This window comes from Lycorma delicatula, chromosome 3 (genome assembly GCF_047948215.1).
Source record: "Lycorma delicatula isolate Av1 chromosome 3, ASM4794821v1, whole genome shotgun sequence".
In the NCBI taxonomy this organism is placed as follows: Eukaryota; Metazoa; Arthropoda; class Insecta; order Hemiptera; family Fulgoridae; genus Lycorma; species Lycorma delicatula.
Window position 1 is genome coordinate 159303881 of NC_134457.1, and position 20641 is coordinate 159324521.

A 20641-nucleotide genomic window follows, 5' to 3' on the forward strand; every position below is an offset into this window, starting at 1 on the left:
TAGAGATAGCTAGTTGATAATAACAAAACCATGTATTCCAATATTTTAACGTGATATTATAATTCACCCGGGGTGAATTGAAATATTTTATTCAAAACAGTAAATCGTAACAATGAGCAATAATTGTAATGAACAAAAATGTACATCAATTGATTCCATTAAATTATACAAGGGTGGTACAAAAAGTGAAAACCGTTTTTGTTTTATAACAAATTTGTTGTATTTATTTTAACTTTATATATTCATCATGATCTACATTTTTAAGCTATTTTTCACATAATTACCACCTAAGTTGAAGCATTTGTCAGATTGTGGCACTAATTTTTATATGCTCTTGTCTGAAGTCTGTCGTCAGTCCAGTGAGCCACTGACGAACAAATGTTTTGAAGTCGTCGTCATTCTAATAGCGGTTTCCTCCAACAAATTCCTTGAATTTTGTAAACAGATGGAAATCGATCGGAGCAAGACCTGTAATGTACGGCGGATGATCAAAAACATTCCATCTGAAACCTTTGAGAAGTTCAAATTTTTTTTGCTGCATGTGGACGTGTGTTTTCATGAAGCAAACACACTCCACGACCACGCCGGCGATTTTGAATTGCACGAGGAAGTTTTTATCAAAATTTCCAAATAACAATCAGTATTAACTGCCTCCCCACGAGGCAGAGCTCATATACTAAAAGACCGCATAGCGATCCCAAAAAATTGTGGCCATCGCTTTGCGTTTTGAAAGTGTTTCTTTGAACTTTTTTGGTCTTGAAGACGATTGAAAATGGTGCCGCTGAAGTGATCGACGTTTACTCTCTGGTATGTACTATGAAACCCACGTTTCATTATAGATCATTATGTGATCTAGCATTTTATCGCCGTCTCTATTGTATCGGTGCAGGAATGGCACAGCAGCAGATATGTGTGTTTTTTTTTTGGGGGGGGGGATTGTCTTATCAACATTCTTGGGACCAATTGGGCATAAATTTTACACATTTAGATGAGCAGTCATAATTTTATGAAACAAAGGCCATGAACAAACAAGAAAATCATCACTAAGTTCATTTAACGTGAAACTCCGGTTCTCTCTAACATGTCTGTCAATCTGCTCTTTCAGCTGTTCAGTAATTAGAGTAGAGGATTCTGAGGGCTGCTCGTCGTGAACAAATGTTCTCCCTGCCGAAAATAAACGACACCATTTCCTTACGTTTCCTTCATGCATTACTCTATCACATATAAGTCAACAATCTGACGATGAATTTCCACCGGACGAACACCACGCGCATTTAAAAACGCATGACCGATCGTACCTTACAGTCGGCGAGATTTTCAATTTTTTTTATCCATTATAAAAAAACGCACTCCGTGTCACAGTACAACTACAAAATTTCGTGCAGCGCTAGCAAAAACTTTCAGACCAGCTGGTCTTGACCTATTGTTGTGAGTGAAGCTGTGCGAATGTGACTAGCAAACGATTCTTAGTTTCTGGACGACCTTAATACATCCTTGTCTTTATTATGGCTGTGAATAAAATAAAGTATCTGAAATATAAGAGGCACCAGTTACATTTGTTTTCTGTCAGAATAACAATGTTCTGACAGAAAACAATATTCAGTCAGTCCCTCGTAATAAAAAAATGGACTTCCAGAGCAAAATACCACCTGCATATAGGTAGACCTGATACCTTCATATTCAATCATAATTATTGCTGACTTCATTAAAAGAAGGGAACAAGAAACCACTTTTCTTCTCACTTTTTCTATTAAGTTTGACCGGGTTGCTTGTTATGCTTGAAAATACTTATTTTAATAAGAATTGTATTTGCTCCATAGCCTACAAAAATTACGGTTATGACGCTTAACATTCATAATAATTTAATAATTAAGCCGTTGAGGCAGTCAATCAGCAAAATCATCACTACTATTAACAGACATATAAACCACTTCCTTTATCTCATTAGTTGAGTTTGTTTCTTTTAATCTTCATTACCAGAAAAAATCTTAATTATTTCATTTTTGTAGTAAAGTAACTGCAATCGGCTGCACCCATTTTCCTGAAGTATAGTTTCAGGAAAATATACAAATTATTCGAAAATGAAATTTGTATATAATACGCATGAAATGGTAAAAAATGATGTCAAACAAGAATTATCTCTGCTTACCATTTGTACTATCTATTACCTGGAAATGAACTCTCAATCAGAATTCGACAAAATTATAACGTACGTTTTTTGAAATTTAATTTTCTTTAATTCATGTACCCATGCGTCAATTTCTAAAATACATTGTTAACGAGTGAATCATAAAAACACTGTTCCTGAAAGATAAGTGAACAAATACGTGTTTGAAATTTCAAAAATGTCGTTGAAAAACCTTTTAAAAACGTTTACCTATTTAAATTGTTTATTTACTGTAATTTTTATCACTAAAAACCTTTTTCTGAAACGCATTATCAGTATAACATAAAAAATGTATGCCTATTGGTAGATGGTGCTTTCAAAAAATCCCAATCGAAATGCAAAGAAAACTACTAAAGATATTTGTTTCAAAATGTATTTTCCTCCATATATATATATATATATATATATATATATATATATATATAAAGTACATCCTGACCTAGTAAATATTAAAGTCTAATTTTCGTCAAGGGAGAATCAACATCAGCTCACGCTTAATTTAACAGTAGACGATGAATTTCATATGAGTAAATTGCCCTCTGGTAAATAAGCTCACTGAGAGGTTGGTAAAAAATAGGTTACCATCAAAGTACCGTTCAAACAAAAAAAAAAAAAACAAGTAACAAACCAAAGTAATGTGCATAAACTAAAATAAAATAAGCCACTAAAAGCAGTTTCTGCTTTCCTATGCAAAGCAAAGATAACAAGAAAATAGAATGCATCTGTTATTTACAGACTAGTCATTTATGTTCGCGCGCGCACGCACACATTCATCAACATAAACATTTGATATTCAGATGCTTTGTTATACTTAAAAAATTTGTTATTTTGATGCTAAATATTATTGCAACATTCACGCAAATATATTCAGGATACATTTTTTTCAGTAGGAAACAACAATATTAGGCCAGCAAAAACGATGAATTTTTCTGCAAAATGGAATACACAAAATTCTAACCAATCATACTGCTTAATTTTTTTAATCAATCGCAGGAATAAAACCATCAGATCAACACTAATCATAATTAAGAAGGCGAATTGAAATACAGAGCGGTGTTTACATCTTATCTCAACAATTCAACTTTCACACACGTATATTCTGAATTGTTTATTATATTTTAAAATTTCTTTTTAAAGATATAATATCGAATAACGATATCTAAAGTTTTTCTTAAGAAAAAGGTAACTCTTTTTATGTTAATCAGTTTTAAAAATTAAACATTTTAATTAATTTCAAGATGATATAAATGCTTGTTTTACACCAAAAATATGTAAATTTGTATGTAAAGTATATAATTTTTTTTTATGTAAACTTTAAAGTAGAATCAATCGCAAAAAATTAATGTGTTGATGGCATGGCATCTTTTCATTCGCTACCAATTTCCACTGGGCTAATGACCATAGCTGTTGATGCCTACTCTTTCATAACAAAAAAAAAAAAATAGTGTAAATAAATCATGTGAACATGTACTTCTAAATTTATCTCTAGCTCATAGGAATGACTTTAAAATACTCGTAGTATTAATAAGAAAGCCTTTTTAAATTTTACACTCTAATTGAGCGATAAAAATTAGTTATTTATCGTTTTTAGGTACAAAAAATTCAACAGCAAACGAACCTTTTAATTTATTTCATTTATGTAAACGTAATGTTTTCATAAGTGCCACCACACTTAACTCACCTCGTCAGATCATTATATACCGACCAGGAGGCCACGGTGTATGGGGACACTGAATGGTTCAAAGTTGGCCAAGGAATCAGACAAGACTGTATCTTATCGCCCTTTCTCTTCAACAATTACGCAGAGATGATTATGCGGAAGTTAAACTTGGAAGAATCTAAGATCGGAGTCAAAAATTGGAGGTCACAACATCAATAATTTCCGTTACGCAGATGACATAACGCTTCTAGCTGAATCAGAACATGGTCTGGATAAAAAGATCGAAGGAGAAAGGTGAGAAAATGGACCTACAACTCAATGCCAACAAGACCAAAATTATAACAACTATTAGTAAAAACGTCAAAGTCACGACTGATGAGGACATCGAGTGCATTCATCTTTCTTGAATCGATGATCACTCGAAACGATGGGTGCAGCTCAAAGGTCAGACGGCGAATAACACTAGGCCGGAAGGTAATGTTAAGCATGAACCGAATCTGGAAGAATAAAAATATTAGTCTTGGCACTAAGTGCCCGCTAGTCCCTGCTATCATCTTCCCTATAACAATCTATGGATATGAAATTTGGACCTTGAAGAGAAAAGATAGAAGTAGGATAGATGCTTTCGAACTAAGGTGCTTGAGAATGCTGCGAATATCGTGGACAACCAAAGTTACCAACAGGGCAGTTTTGGAGCGGTTCAAACCAGCCATGTCCCTTGAAGGCAAAGTACTTCGGCTCAAGCCCTCGTATTTCGGACATGTAATGCGGTCAAATCTATTAGAAACATCAATGATGCTTGGCATGGTCAGCGGCAAAAGGAGAACTGGCCGCCCAAGGACCCGTTGGCTTGATACCATCAAAGCTGACACAGGTGTGGCCATGAAACAAGCGGTCAATGACAGAAACTGATGGAAAAAACTTGTCTGTAGAATCGCCGAGGATCGGACACGACAGAACGGATGACAACAACAATGTTTTCATACATTCCTTTAAGGTAATAAGAAAAAAATTGCGATTTATAATGCCTGAAAACAATTATCATCACACTTTAGTTTTGTTACAATTTGAACACTTTACCTGTCGGAATGTCTGTCTGGATATATCTAATATTAGTTTAAAATTACTTCTCTTTAATTACATTTTAAATAAAAATTTACCACACGCAATATTTTCTTACATGTTCGTTTACATTTTTGTTACACGCCAGGTACAAGTGTAAAATATTGTATTTTATAAATACAAGGCTTTAATTAAAAGTAAAATGTATTTATAGCTCTCACCATAAAAATATTACATCGGTCGCTTACTTACAAATTATTCTAACAGAATTTTCAATTAAAATTCTGATATTATGAGAATAAGTTACCCGATTTTAAAAATGAAATACTGAGAAAAAAAAATTCAATATATTTTCTAGAAGGGTTCACATTCTGCAGCTATCTATTGTGAATATTCTTCAATCAGACTCAAAATATTACTGCACGATTAATGATGCAGCAAAATACAAAGTGTCCTCTGTTATTTAATTAGCCTTACTGTTTACCCAATAATGAAATCATCAGAATAAAATAAACCCCTTAAACTATTCTTAATACTAACGTTTAAAAATATCAATCAAATTGGCATCACGCTTATTGAGTTTTAAAAAGACATCAACAAATTCAAATCAATTACTAACTGGCAATCTGATTTATAAATTAGCCACTACTAAAATTCTTGAATAAATTTATCCTGAACAAATAAAGTACAATATAAGAAATATTCCTTCTCTGAAAGTTTTTAAAATGAAAATTTAAGAAAAAAAAAGAATAAATGCATAAATATCTCGTCAGTATATCTGCAAGATATGAAACTCAATAAAAAAGTTTTATATGTACATTTAAATGTTTATCTAACACTAGATTATGTATAGGAAGAATATTATACCCAATTAAATAAATCCTTAAAAATCTGCCATTGTTTTCGTTCATTTAATTAAAAACGACTCAAATGTAAGTGGGTACTGTTGTAAGATTTATGAAGCTTAAATTTGACAGCAATTTCTACTATTTCTCTTTTCAGAAAACTAATTTGACATCTACATAAATAAATATTCTTGTCAAGATAGAAAAGAGTGTTTGATAAATTTTAAGCACGAATATAAATGTTAAGAAACTCAGAAAGTGACAAATGCGTAATATACTAACTGTAAAGTGAAGAATTTTTCAATCATGTATTTTTACATATGTGCTTACGCGTACGTGTGTTAGTTGGTTTAAATAGTTTAATAAGTGCTAATTATTATTTGTATACTAATTATTTTAAATTTTCATTGTTTCAGATATACTCTAGTATTATTTTTTGTAACATACGTTCTACCAATGGCAGCCATGGTTGGATGTTATTCTGCTATGGGACGGGAGTTATGGGGCAGCCGCGCTATCGGCGTACTCACACAAAGACAGGTTGATTCTATTAAATCAAAAAGGAAGGTATTATATATTTTTCTTGTAATATTCCATACTTTTGCATTTTGTGTGTGTGTATCTGTCTGTCTGTCTCTCTCTCTCTCTTTCTCTCTCTCTGCGCGCGCGCACATGAGCGGCTGGATTGATTTGATCGCACACTTTGAGCGATATTATTTTTGAAAATATATTTCCATATGGAACAGTACTACAAACGTGGGAGTGTGCCTATCAACCACTATTGCTGATGGCATTATTTTGTCAGTGTAACATTGTCTTAAGTGTACGACTAAATAAATTTAAGCAGACGACTTTTGTTTCTGAGCACAAACCCGGTAATATGCACGCAAAAGACAAGGCGTGAGAACAAATACAGTTAGTTACTCATCTAAGCATAAATATGACTCGATAAACTTTTGTTAAATACTTTCCAGCCGACAGCAGTACGTGACACAGCGCGATTTTTCAGTCGGTCAGTCGGCAACCGGATGAGATACAGTGCAGGGATTCCATTGTTCTAAATACGTTTTTCGCAAACTACTCGTTTGCCGACTTCAGTATCAACCAATTCAGGTCATTTTGTTTCCATCGGTGTCACTCGTTGCTGGTTGTGTTTAATTCTAACGATTTTTTTCAATTTTCAGTAATCGATGTATTGAGCTGTTCTCGATATGGGAAGCTATCGATCTCCACGGCTAAACACTAGTTTTCAAGACCATTTACTTCAGTTTGTAGCACATACCAGCACTATAAAACCCTTTTTTGTGTATATGAATTTCGGTTTTTAATTTTATTTTTATTATATAACTATACATTATGCTAGGTTTATATGAAAAATTTTACGATATAATTTTTTCTACTAGTTCATGTAAACATTTTTCAAAATAGGGAAAACATGGCATTATTCAATAAATAATTTTGAAAAACGTAAAACCTAAGGTGCTGTAAATATTATTTCAGTAGAAGTACCAAGTTATTTTCTTCAATTTAATGTAAAAAAGTCATATAAAGGTTAGAAAGTAAATTTGGGATGATTATTTGAAAAAAGGTAAAAGCTGAGAGTCTGGGGGATTAACACAACTTAGTCTTGAACGAGCTGAGTCTTGAAAGAGTTTAAATTGCGGAACATTGTTTGTAGCACAAATGCATATGAGCATATGACTGGTTCTTTGGTATACATACATTTATTAGCTTACTGGCCAGCTGCAGAAGAAAATTAATTTAGCATATTTACTTGCCTAATCAGTGTTATAAATTTTCGCTTATTTATTTAGTAATAAGCTTTCTGCCACACGAGGACTCTTACTGTGACAATTAAAGTATCGCTTGATTAAAAAGGACATGTTTGCACTGTACCCGCCTTTGGAAAGGATTAAATACTGCATTTTATGATTATATAAAAACAATGCTAATCGGAGTCATCGAACTAAATTCGTTGTTGATGTGTGTAAAATATTTTAAAATGGTGTGAAATGAAAAATGTTGTAGACCAGATTCTGTGTGTTCTCATAATAAAAATTCACAGCTTGTATATGACTAAGGACAATGAAAATCGAATTAAACTTAGAAAAGACGAATCATATTTAGTCAAGAACATTAACAATTAAAAATAAATTCCTTAATGAGTAGAGACATTGAACATAATGAATTTTTTTTAACGGTAAGAACATTTAAAAGAAAAAATATTTAACGTTTATTAAATAGTTTTAAATTTTGTATTAAAGTCAAACTTAAGTCTGTGATACTTAAAAAGTACTTGAGATACAAATGCTTCAAGTTTAACACAAATGGTCCTAGTTAAAGTTTCTTTCTCTGAGAATTTTCTGAGTTATTCACTGTACAGCTAGTGGCTGTGGAGAACAGAATAAAAGTTACCACAATCAGAGCTGACCGTTACCTAAATTTCTGTGAGCTTTGGATACTGATGTGTATTTTGAGAATGATTATGCCATTTTGTATGAGCGACTTGCGTCTACGATAGATTGACCTACAAGCATAAGATTTAGCACGTAGGGTAATTTGAAAAAAGAAATTCAAATGTATTAAAAAATCCAATTAGAGAATTGTAAGAAATTTATTCGCAAAGTTTGTAAAAATCATACTACTACCACTTACCTTACGTAGTTCCACTTTCCTTTTCACCCTTACGGTTTTGGGCAAAGTTGGTACAGGTTAACAAAACCGAAGCCATGTCAAAAAATGAGAGCCATGAGAGAAGAAAAAAGAAGCTAGAAAGAAGTGATAATTACTTAATTAATTTTACTTTTTGTTCTGTAACAAATACCTTACATAAAGTTCTTAAATTAACGAAACAACGAAACCCGGAAATCTATGAGCATTCGGGTATTTAAATGACTTACGTTTTCTCAAGAAATTAATATCGGGATACTAATTTGACATGAGTTTTAAATATTGTAAAATACGATATTATTAATTTGTGAATGTACGAGTAATAAGTTAAAATAAATTGTATTAAATAAAACCACAATTAATTTCCTAAATAATTTGAAATACTGTTATAAAAATTCAAAACTGACTGTTCAATCTAGCTTAAAAGTAATTGTAGTCATAATTTCAGTAGTGATAATCCGACGAAATACTAAGCGAGATTTTACTTTTTCATTGATACCCTCAATATTAGACATAGATTTTTATCATGGTCAACTGAAAAAAATAGTTTAATAAAATTCAATGAATAACAAACAGAATGTTAAAAATTAACACCAAACATTAAACCGTGCTGTAAAGTAAGAATTACAAAAATTTATTTATCTTGGGAGTAAGTAAATGGTTTTTATTTTGATAAAGATGAACGAGAGAACCTCATAATTTCTAATATAATTATTTCTAGTCTATAAATAAACTTCACCTATAACAAATCATTTAATTTTTTTTTTTTTCATATTCGTACACAGCTTAACGAGGGCATTTTTAAAAATTAAAAATCTGTTAGATGCTTTAAGTTATTTTCTTTCATTTATTTTTCAGTATTAATGTGTAGGGGCATAAATTAGCTATTTATGATTGTTGTTGTTTTTTTAATTACAGCTGATCGCCGCATCGTTGTCGAACGCTAATATTATTATAATGATTTTCGGAGAGTACACTGTTTGGAATTATTCATCATGGAACGTTGCTCTGTACCAGAAGGCTTGTTTTCCATAAATTCGCAAGTTAAAACGAACTCCGTTACAGCTACTTAGCAAAAATATCAGAGATAATTTAACACGCGTGATACTCCTTTTAAAAACTCTTTGATATTGTCGGTTAAAAAACTAGCATACGGCCACCGCTGTTTACAAGTTAACGAGAGAGATAAAGCACCAAGAATTTTACAAAGAATTTTAAACATTGGTGAATAGAAGTCCAAACGTGCTTTATTACATTGTAATGTCTGATGAAGTCCATTTTCATCTGAACGCTTTATTAAACACAGAACTTTCGCTTCCAGACGAGCAATAAGCAAACCACTACACAGCGACAAAATTATAGTGATGTACTGTGACTTTATCTCGGATTATTTGGCCTTTCATTTTCGAAACAGACTTAGTGTTCCTGTAACTGCCATTAGGAAACGTTATTGTGTAATACTGGAAAATATTTTACTGAACCAATTTCTTGATTGCATTGCGTTGGATGAAAATCGTAAATTTTGGTTTCAACAAGATCAGCAGGTATGCTCACACGATGACTAAAAGCATGTGACCCGCGTAAGTGAAGACACCCGGTCTGACGATCCCGGTCGCCACGTAATCCCCTCCGTTCCTAACCCTTGCTTTACCGGAGGTCGTCTTTTAGACCCTCTAAAACGATACACATCACAGTCATCGATTTGTGCTCTGTCAGGATGCCACGATGTAAATGCCTCGGCAGTTATTTCCATTAGTGTACTTATATAACTGTCGCCTTCGTATGGCTTCTTCCAACCATAACCATCTACCATAACTATCAACCCTCAACTATCAAATTAACCGATCCACAGAAACGCAATCCCCGCGCCCTCCTCTAACATCGATGATTTCACACAAAAACTCTTCCCACATCTAACTTCAGTTACACTATGCACTCAGATCGTTACTTGATTGAGTCTTTTAAACACCAGCAGTACTATTCTTATAACAACAAAACAAGTTCTCATCGCAGAAATGACAATTTTATCCTAATTCAATTTTAATCAGTCCTCTTGATTTACACAAAAATCAAGGAACAGATTCACAAATTTAATTAGCTTCTAATGAAAACATACCCTATCTCTCTTTCTGCTGTGGTCCGTTTTCGGGAGCGAGGTTAATGTTCATATTAGGAATAATGTTCTCTAGACGCCTTACTTTGCTGTATGATGATATTAACTGGCTCCTCCGGTCATAAAATATTTCAATAGTGGATTTTTCACCGTTCACGAAGCCATAGGCGATCTCTCGCAAAATCTCCTACAAAGAGTTCTGCAGTGTCTTCAAGATAGATTATAGCACTTAAGAAAGTGATGAGAAACAATGAGTTAATATTGTTTTTAAAAATTAATTGATATTAATTATTACTTAATTCAATTCTGTAATTTTTTTTTATAATTCAATTCTGTTTAATTTCACAGTGTTATTTGTAAGAAGTCGGCTATTTATTTTCACGTCTGATACAGTTAGGATTAAAATTACCTATTCAAACAAATTTTCATATTTTTGAATTTATTACATGAACTTCAGTTACATTTTTTTTTCATAATTTTTATTATATTTTCTTGATTATTTTTAATAAATTATTTATTTTGAGTTACTTTTTTTAATTTCGGTAAAAAGGAAGCTCTCGATTCAACCAGTAATATTTTTTATTTATAAGTCTTATGGTCATCAAGTGGTTTTTTTAATAGGTAATTTCTCTACTGATTCCACTGTAGTTATTTTTACAGATTAAATGGAAGATCTTATGTAAGAAAAACCCAATTGTCTACAGAAAAAATTTGAAGATATTTTAATATTTTGTGTATTATCATTCTTACGAAGTAGTTTCTATTTCCTTATCATCATTTCTTAGATTTTTATAGCATAAGAATGTACAGCCAGGTGTAATTCTGATGATTATTTTTACGTGAAAATTAAAAATTATAATTGAAAAACATAGGGTTAAAAATTAATTTAACGCAAAAAATTTAACTGAACAAACACAAATAAATACCCAATTCCAAAGAGCATTTCCTCACGCTTAATAACACTCTCTTTACATCGCTTTTTACTTTCAAGATGAAATTGTCTCACCTTTGCTTTGCGAACAGTTTTTGTTCCTATAGCAATTTTTTTTGTACGAAAAATAAAGCTTTTTCGATTTTCCTTAAATTAATCCGTTTTTAAGTTGGCATCAAATTACAAACGAGTGCCAACAACTTATTAACGCTTCATTTGGCGCAAATTCAAAAATTTTAATTCACAGAAATAAAAAATTAATTTTATATTAGTAGTGCAAATTGTTTGAAATGTTTTTTTTTGTTTATTTTATGTATTTTAGTGAAAATTTTTCAATCTAAATAAACTCAGTTTGGTAGGTTTTGAATGAACATTTATGATTACGATAATCTATAAAAAAAAAGCTACTTATATGAAAAAATACTCTTGCATGAAAAGTTACGGCAAAAATTCTATGTATCATAAGAATGCAGAAAAAATTGACTGCTACTACGTATTAAAGCTCTCTGAAATACGGCAACAAGGATTATCTTTTTACCTAAAATTTTCCTACTAATTTTACTGAATTTTAGCTTGAAAATAATTTACAGAGATGATGGCACCAAAAACTTAAAATGTATATTTAAAACATAGGCAATGAATTAAAAATAAATTTCGTTTAAAATAAAGTTAAATTATGGGCAGGAGTGTAGTGGGATCAGAACGGTTTTCCGGCATTTTTTCAAAGCTGACATTTTTTTGAAGCTGGTAGAATAATTGTTTACGTTTTGCGTACGTGTTAGTTGAAAATATAATAGATACATAAAATTATACGGCAAGTCGGCAAAATTTCAAAAGTATCAACAATAGAAGAGTATTTTTGCACTGCTTTTATTTTTCGCAAAGCTTCAGTTTCGATCAGCGGCTTTCTTTGTATGTACATACTTTTTATTTAACTATTTAATATTAATACTAACTTTTAATCGCACTTCGAAATATTTTATTTTCGTGACGTGTTTAATTATTGGCATTAAAAAATTTATCAATTAATAAGAAAAAGTATTAATAAAAAAAGTAGTAATAAAAATTATTTGAAAATATTATTTTCAATTTAAATAAATAAAAACGAGTGAATGACGGAAGCAATGAACATTATAAAATTTCACACAGATGCGAGAACGCAGATTACAACATAAAACCGGCTATATGTGAAGAGGCTCTTATCTGGAAACTTTTATAAGAAATTTAGATACAAGTAAGATTTTTTTTTTAAATTAACATTACGATTATCTTGTTTAAATTGTAAATTTGCAAATATTATTGCAAAACGATAGTATTTATTATTTATACAAAAATCCTTTCTTATAGGAAGAAAAAATCAACCGAGGATCATAAAAGACCGTCTATAGAAATGAAGTAACTTGATAGTTGTTTGGTTATTCAGTTTTATTGACTAAGACATTTAGAAAAATAATTTTGTTCGTGTCGCCTTTTTAGTTAATTTTATATAATGCAAATATGAATTTGAATATTAAAATATTTTTGAAAGTAAAGCCAATTTATATAATAATAATATTCCTGTTTCTTTTTTAACCGACTACTTCATTTGTCATACTAATAAATAAAATGTTAAAATAAATACCCTTATTTTAATGCCTAAATAATATTCTAAGAAAAGAGTAAAAATAAATAAATATTCACGAAAAAAATTGTAGGGGGTTACAAATTCAGCGTTCTGGCACTTTTTTGTTAGCACTATTTTCGTGGTTATTGGGGAAATATTTATAGTCGGACCCTAGATTATGAATACAAGAAGGCACAATGCTTAATCATTTTCCGCTTGACATCATAATATGCACACAATATAATCCTAAATTTCAATAGGGAATTTGCTTAGTTAGGTACATTACATCACATCGAGTTTGAGTGGAGCGTTATCACTATCTAACACTGAAAGGGCAAGCTATATATTATATACTGTACGCGTAAGGCTCACACTTGTATGTTCACGTACGCTCACATAAATTGTATAAATAGACCTGCCTACAGTGAAAGGGTTGGAGAAGAGTAATCTCTGAAAATTTGTTTAATAATACGAATGTCATCAATTAGAGACTAATTAAAAAATTTAAATAAACAATCCACCATTTACTGTAGTCAACTTATATATATATATATATATATTTACATGGATTGAATTTAAAAGAGGCTCCATCACTTAGTTTGGTCTAAAAATACTAGTTTATTAGCAAACACTTATATAATAATTTACCAAAGATATTGAAAATGATGTCCATCCACTTCTATGCACTTGTCAACACGTTTAATCACGTGCCTAGCTACTCTTGTTAGCTGTACTCTGTCTGTTTCCTGAATGGCATTGGGAATGTTTGTCCACAATTCCTGCAGAGTGTGTGGATTGCTCCTGCAAACAATCTTTTTTAAGTAACCCCACAGAAAGGAATTTGAATTAGCCAAATCAAGAGATCTTGGTAGCCGCAATCTTTTAGAAATGATTCTTCCACCACAAAAAATCCTGTAGCAACTCCATAATAGAGCAAGCTACATGGCAAGTGGCGCTGACCTCTTGTAATCAGCAATCATGCTCATCCTCTTGCGGTAAGGCTATGAACTATTGTATAATTTCTTGGGAGACGGAAGCATCCACAGTTTTGTCAAAAAATAAGGGTTCTATTATTTGCCGCCTTGAAACCGCACACCATACATCAATGTTTTGTGGGTGTAGGAAGATTCAAATAAAATGTGCGGGTTTTCAGCACGCCACGTCCGGTAGTTCTGACTCCATATCGCGTTTCATTTGTGAAAAACACCTAATCTAAGATGCCAATGCTGCCTCTAATGAAGTTTTTGAACACTTAATGAACCCTTTTAGCATAATCAGATTAGTTATCTCTGAAAAAACTGCATTCGATAAAGATAATATTTCAGCATTGTCCTCACTGTAGTATGGACTGAACCTAGTGAACCCTTCTTTTCTCGGCTTAGTCTCCGCAAAGATTTATGAGGAGATCTTGTAACTGCCGCTTTAATGTCCTGTACGACCTGCTCGTTAAAACTGACCTGAGTCGGTACGTTTCTAATCTAACACCGAACATGTTACACCAGGTTTTTTTAACTAACTTTTTAATTCAATTAACCACACATTTCAGGAACGATCGACCTGATACTGTACAAGACTACGCTTCATTTACATTCATACATATCATCCTCTGAAGTAATACCTTATGGTGGTTCCGGAGGCTAAACAGAAAAAGAAAGAACTAACTTCTGAATCCTCCTCTATGAATCATGAGACCTTGCCGGTGGGGAGGGGGCTTGAGTGCTCAGGGATACAGAGTAGCTGGACCGAAGGTGCAACCATATTGGAGAGGTATCTGTTGAGAGCCAGACTAAGGAATGATTCCTGAAAGAGGGCAGCAGCTCTTTCAGTAGTTGTTAGGGGCGTGAGTCACAATGACTTAAACGGCCATATCAACATCACTCAGTCCTCTGAGTACTGCGCAGCTGAAAGCAATGGAAAACTACAGCTGCTTTTTTTCCAAGAAAATGTAGCTCTCTGCATTTTCAAATAGCAATGATGGAGGCGCCTTCCTTGGTAAAATATTCCGGAGGTAAACTAGTCCCCCGTTCGTATCTCCGGGTGGGGACTACTAAAGAAGGGGTCACCAGAAAATTAAAAAATAGCATTCTACGAGTCGGAGCGTGGAATGTTAGAAGTTTAAAAAAGGTTGGTAGGCTAGAAAATTTAAAAAGGGAAATGGATAGGATAAATGTGGATGTAGTAGGAATTAGTGAGGTTCGGTGGGAAGAGGAAGGCGACTTTTGGTCAGGTGATTTTAGAATAATTAACTCAGCTTCAAATAATGGGCAGGCAGGAGTAGGATTCATAATGATCAAGAAGATAGAGTATTTCAAAACGCACAGCGATAGAATCATTGTAATAAGGATAAAATCAAAACCTAAACCGACAACGATTGTTAATGTCTATATTCCTACAAGCGCCCATGATGATGATGATGATGAGGTAGAGTGTGTATACAAAGAGATTGATGAAGCAATTAAACACGTAAAAGGAGATGAAAATTTAATAATAGTTGGAGATTGGAATGCAAGCATTGGAAAAGGCAAGGAAGGAAATATAGTTGGTAAATACGGGCTGGGCAAAAGGAATGCAAGAGGGGACCGACTTATAGAGTTTTGCACGAAGTATAATTTAGTAATTGCCAACACCCAATTTAAAAATCATAATAGAAGAATATACACTTGGAAAAAGCCAGGCGATACTGCAAGGTATCAGATAGATTATATCATGGTTAAGCTAAGATTTAGAAATCAACTAATTGACTGCAAAACTTACCCTGGAGCAGACATTGATAGCGACCATAATTTGGTGTTAATGAAATGTAGATTGGGGTTTAAAAACCTGAAGAAAAGGTGGCAGAAGAATCAGTGGAATTTAGAGAAGCTTGAGGAAGAGGAGGTAAAGAAGATTTTTGAGGAGGACATCGCAAGAGGTCTGAGTAAAAAAGATAAGGTAGAAAATGTAGAAGAAGAATGGGAGAATGTTAAAAAGGAAATTCTTAAATCAGCAGAAGCAAACTTAGGCGGAATAAAGAGAACTGGTAGAAAACCTTGGGTTTCAGACGATATATTGCAGCTGATGGATGAACGTAGAAAATATAAGAATGCTAGTGATGAAGAAAGTAAAAGGAACTATCGGCAATTAAGAAATGCTATAAACAGGAAGTGCAAACTGGCGAAAGAAGAGTGGATTAAAGAAAAGTGTTCAGAAGTGGAAAGAGAAATGAACATTGGTAAAATAGATGGAGCATACAGGAAAGTTAAAGAAGATTTTGGGGTACATAAATTAAAATCTAATAATGTGTTAAACAAAGATGGTACACCAATATATAATACGAAAGGTAAAGTCGATAGATGGGTGGAATATATTGAAGAATTATACGGAAGAAATGAATTAGAAAATGGTGTTATAGAGGAAGAAGAGGAAGTTGAGGAGGATGAAATGGGAGAAACAATAATGAGATCTAGATTTAAGAGAGCATTAAAAGATTTAAATGGCAGAAAGGCTCCTGGAATTGACGGAATACCTGTAGAATTACTGCGCAGTGCAGGTGAGGAAGCGATTGATAGATTATACAAACTGGTGTGTAATATTTATGAAAAAGGGGATTTCCATCAGACTTCAAAAAAAGTGTTATAGTCATGATACCAAAGAAAGCAGGGGCAGATAAATGTGAAGAATACAGAACAATTAGTTTAACTAGTCATGAATCAAAAATCTTTACTAGAATTTTATACAGAAGAATTGAGAGGAGAGTGGAGGAAGTGTTAGGAAGACCAATTTGGTTTCAGGAAAAGTATAGGGACAAGGGAAGCAATTTTAGGCCTCAGATTAATAGTAGAAGGAAGACTAAAGAAAAACAAACCAACATACTTGGCGTTTATAGACCTAGAAAAGGCATTCGATAACGTAGACTGGAATAAAATGTTCAGCATTTTAAAAAAATTAGGGTTCAAATACAGAGATAGAAGAACAATAGCTAACATGTACAGGAACCAAACAGCAACAGTAATAATTGAAGAACATAAGAAAGAAACCGTAATAAGAAAGGGAGTCCGACAAGGATGTTCCCTATCTCCGTTACTTTTTAATCTTTACATGGAACTAGCAGTTAAAATGATGTTAAAGAACAATTTAGATTCGAAGTAACAGTACAAGGTGAAAAGATAAAGATGCTACGATTTGCTGATGATATAGTAATTCTAGCCGAGAGTCAAAAGGATTTAGAAGAATCAATGAACGGCATAGATGAAGTCCTACGCAAGAACTATCGCATGAAAATAAACAAGAACAAAACAAAAGTAATGAAATGTAGTAGAAATAACAAAGATGGACCGCTGAATGTGAAAATAGGAGGAGAAAAGATTATGGAGGTGGAAGAATTTTGTTATTTGGGAAGTAGAATTACTAAAGATGGACGAAGCAGGAGCGATATAAAATGCCGAATAGCACAAGCTAAACGAGCCTTCAGTAAGAAATATAATTTGTTTACATCAAAAATTAATTTAAATGTCAGGAAAAGATTTTTGAAAGTGTATGTTTGGAGTTTCGCTTTATATGGAAGTGAAACTTGGACAATCGGAGTATCTGAGAAGAAAAGATTAGAAGCTTTTGAAATGTGGTGCTATAGGAGAATGTTAAAAATCAGATGGGTGGATAAAGTGACAAATGAAGAGGTATTGCGGCAAATAGATGAAGAAAGAAGCATTTGGAAAAATATAGTTAAAAGAAGGGACAGACTTATAGGCCACATACTACGGCATCCTGGAATAGTCGCTTTAATATTGGAAGGACAGGTAGAAGGAAAAAATTGTGTAGGCAGGCCACGTTTGGAATATGTAAAACAAATTGTTAGGGATGTAGGATGTAGGATGTAGGATGTAGGATGTAGGATGTAGGATGTAGGGTATACTGAAATGAAACGACTAGCACTAGAAAGGGAATCTTGGAGAGCTGCATCAAACCAGTCAAATGACAAGACAAAAAAAAAACTTCTGAATAACTTTTTTTTACTGGTTCTTCCTTTTCAAATTTCTTCCTAAACATTTACCGACACATAACATGAGATTTCGTCTCTAAATACGTTTCCAATGCAAATACATGTTCTTCAACAGTTAACCACACTTTAATAAAAAACGACACACGATTACGTAATCTTGTTTAAAAGACAATGCTTGACACAGACTGGCAGTACTGAAATGGCAGGCATTAAACAGTCCCTCACTCCAGCTCCAGTCGTTCCACATTGTTAACCCATCTCACACCAATATACGCATATTAATAAAATTATGCAATTAGTATAAACTACTGAGTGACGGGGCCTTTTTTAGAACATCCTAGAAATAGAAAAATGTGGTGGAGAGGAGTGAGAGAGGGGAAGCGAGATTAAATTTAAAGTGAGAGGGGAATCTAAAGATAAAATTTTAGTTTAGTTATTAAAATTATTTTTAATTAATTCTCGTTAAAATGTGATATTATTTATTTTACAGAATAAGGAAAAAGCTCTCTCTCCAAAGCAAATACCGTACTTTTTTTCTAATTCTTTAAACATTTTATTAAATCTTATTCTGGTATCCAGCATTAAAAACAGTTGATATTTTGATGTAAAAAAAAATGTTTGTTCTTTAATAAGAATAAATACATATAGATTTTTATTAAAAAGTTAATGTTGTTAATGTTAAATTAAATAACGTCATTAAATAATCCATCATAATAAAAAAAACAACTGCTGAATTTAACCGGAAATCTGCAGTAATCGATAATTTATCCGGAATTTGCAATAATTCTAAATGTTTACCCTTTCCTAATAATCAATTCGACAATACTTTTCTTTATTCAATTATTTTATTTTGTTGTTATGAAAAATAAAATTAATAAAAGAAAGATCTACAATTTGTTTGTCAAATAAACTTACTAACGATTAATCCCTGAATTAGGTAATCTGTGTTATGATGTTATAAAATGGATTTAAAAACGTTTCAAACAAAAACAGATGGGTCGTTTGAAGCAATAATTATTTTTAAAAATAATAACTTTACTCTTCCTTAGTACACGAGAGCGGGTAAATTGCACTCATAAAAGTTAACAATTCTATCTGTATGATAAAGCTATCTCCAACGTAATAATGTAGAATACTACATATAATGTCGTTTTATTTTCAAAGGAGGAACATTTCAATTAATAAAAAATGAAATTTTTAAAGTTAATACTAGTTCAAATGAAAATTAATACCAGTTCAAAGAAAAAAAAATGATAATTCTGTTCGTCATGTAAAAATGTAGGTAATTCTGTGTAATGATGAAAATTCTGTTCATCATTAAATAAAACTTCTTTATTCAAATAATAATATAAATATTAATTTTTCATTCTAATCATTAGTTAATAAAATTTATTTAATTTATAGATCATTAATTTTATCTTCTATACATATAAAAATGAATGTTTATTTGTTTGTCCCGTATGCATTCCTGTACCATTCATCCGACTCCGATAAAACTTTGGTGAATTGTTGAGCGCACGCCCGCGAAGGTATCTGAATTAGTTTGGACCTGCTACATGGCGCTGTGGTCGAGATATTACAAAAGTTGTATTTATGGTCCGATTTGGCTCATATTCAGAATATATCTGAATATATCAGAATACATCAAAAAGAAATAATTTTGCGAAAAATGGACCCGCCAAGTGGCGCTGGGGCTGAGATATTTAGAAAAATTGAATCACATAATAACCGTCTGAGAAAGTCGATACTGACAACGACATAGACAACGATCGATATAGACAATGACATTCGATATAGACAGTATATGTCGATACTACATTAAATTTAGTAAAAGAAGTTTTAGGTATTTTATTTAAACTTTTTTTATGATTTTAATCTTTTATGAGTTTAATGAATACAGAGGGGCCCAGGGTGTAGAGCCCCCTGGTTAGACGGGAAGGGCAAGTGAAGCGAGCTTTGACTGGCTAAACATCTCTGATCGCGATGGGAAACGCAAGTAACCATATAGCGCGAACGAAGCCGCGATGGGTCTGCTAGTAATTAATATATTGTAATAGTCGTAGAATGATCTAATAGGATGATCTAATAACCACAGAAAATATACAATTTTTAATCAAATATTTGATAAATTTCTCTCCCCACGTTTTTCCATTATAACTTTTAATCGTTTTATTAAAAACAAATATTAGTTGCTGATGAGATAGTGTTCACAACAATAACCGTTCAACAGTATAATGAGGAAAAAGAATAAAACAGCGATTAATGTAATTTGAATTCATTTTATTAAACACTACTTATTTTTCATTGGGGTGACATACAAGCATAAGCATAAAAGCAGATAATAAATAGGACGAAAACAAAAATGAACAAAAATAATGTGAGACAAAAACACAAATCAAGAGTTATAGATCAAAAGCACAAATTACTAACTAAGGGTAGAAGATGGCAACGTCGCATTTAAAAAAAAGGTTACATATCTCTTGGAGTGATTTTACAGCAGACGATTGTACCTAATATATCGTAGGCGAGAAATCTTCTGTTAGCGTAATCGAACCAATTTTGTTTCAGTTTCGCCGCCAATTTTCGTTTTTCTTTTGGACCCAGTGATTTCA

The 20641-nt window shown here is 32.4% G+C and overlaps 1 protein-coding gene across 1 annotated transcript in view; it reads left to right on the forward strand.

Moving 5' to 3' along the window:
* LOC142321237 (tachykinin-like peptides receptor 86C) overlaps positions 1-20641 on the forward strand; it is a 392020-nt gene that overhangs the window by 334730 nt on the left and 36649 nt on the right. Inside the window, exon 6 of the mRNA XM_075359233.1 lies at positions 6151-6301. Coding sequence (XP_075215348.1) covers positions 6151-6301 — 151 coding nt within the window. The remainder of the gene's footprint in view (positions 1-6150; positions 6302-20641) is intronic.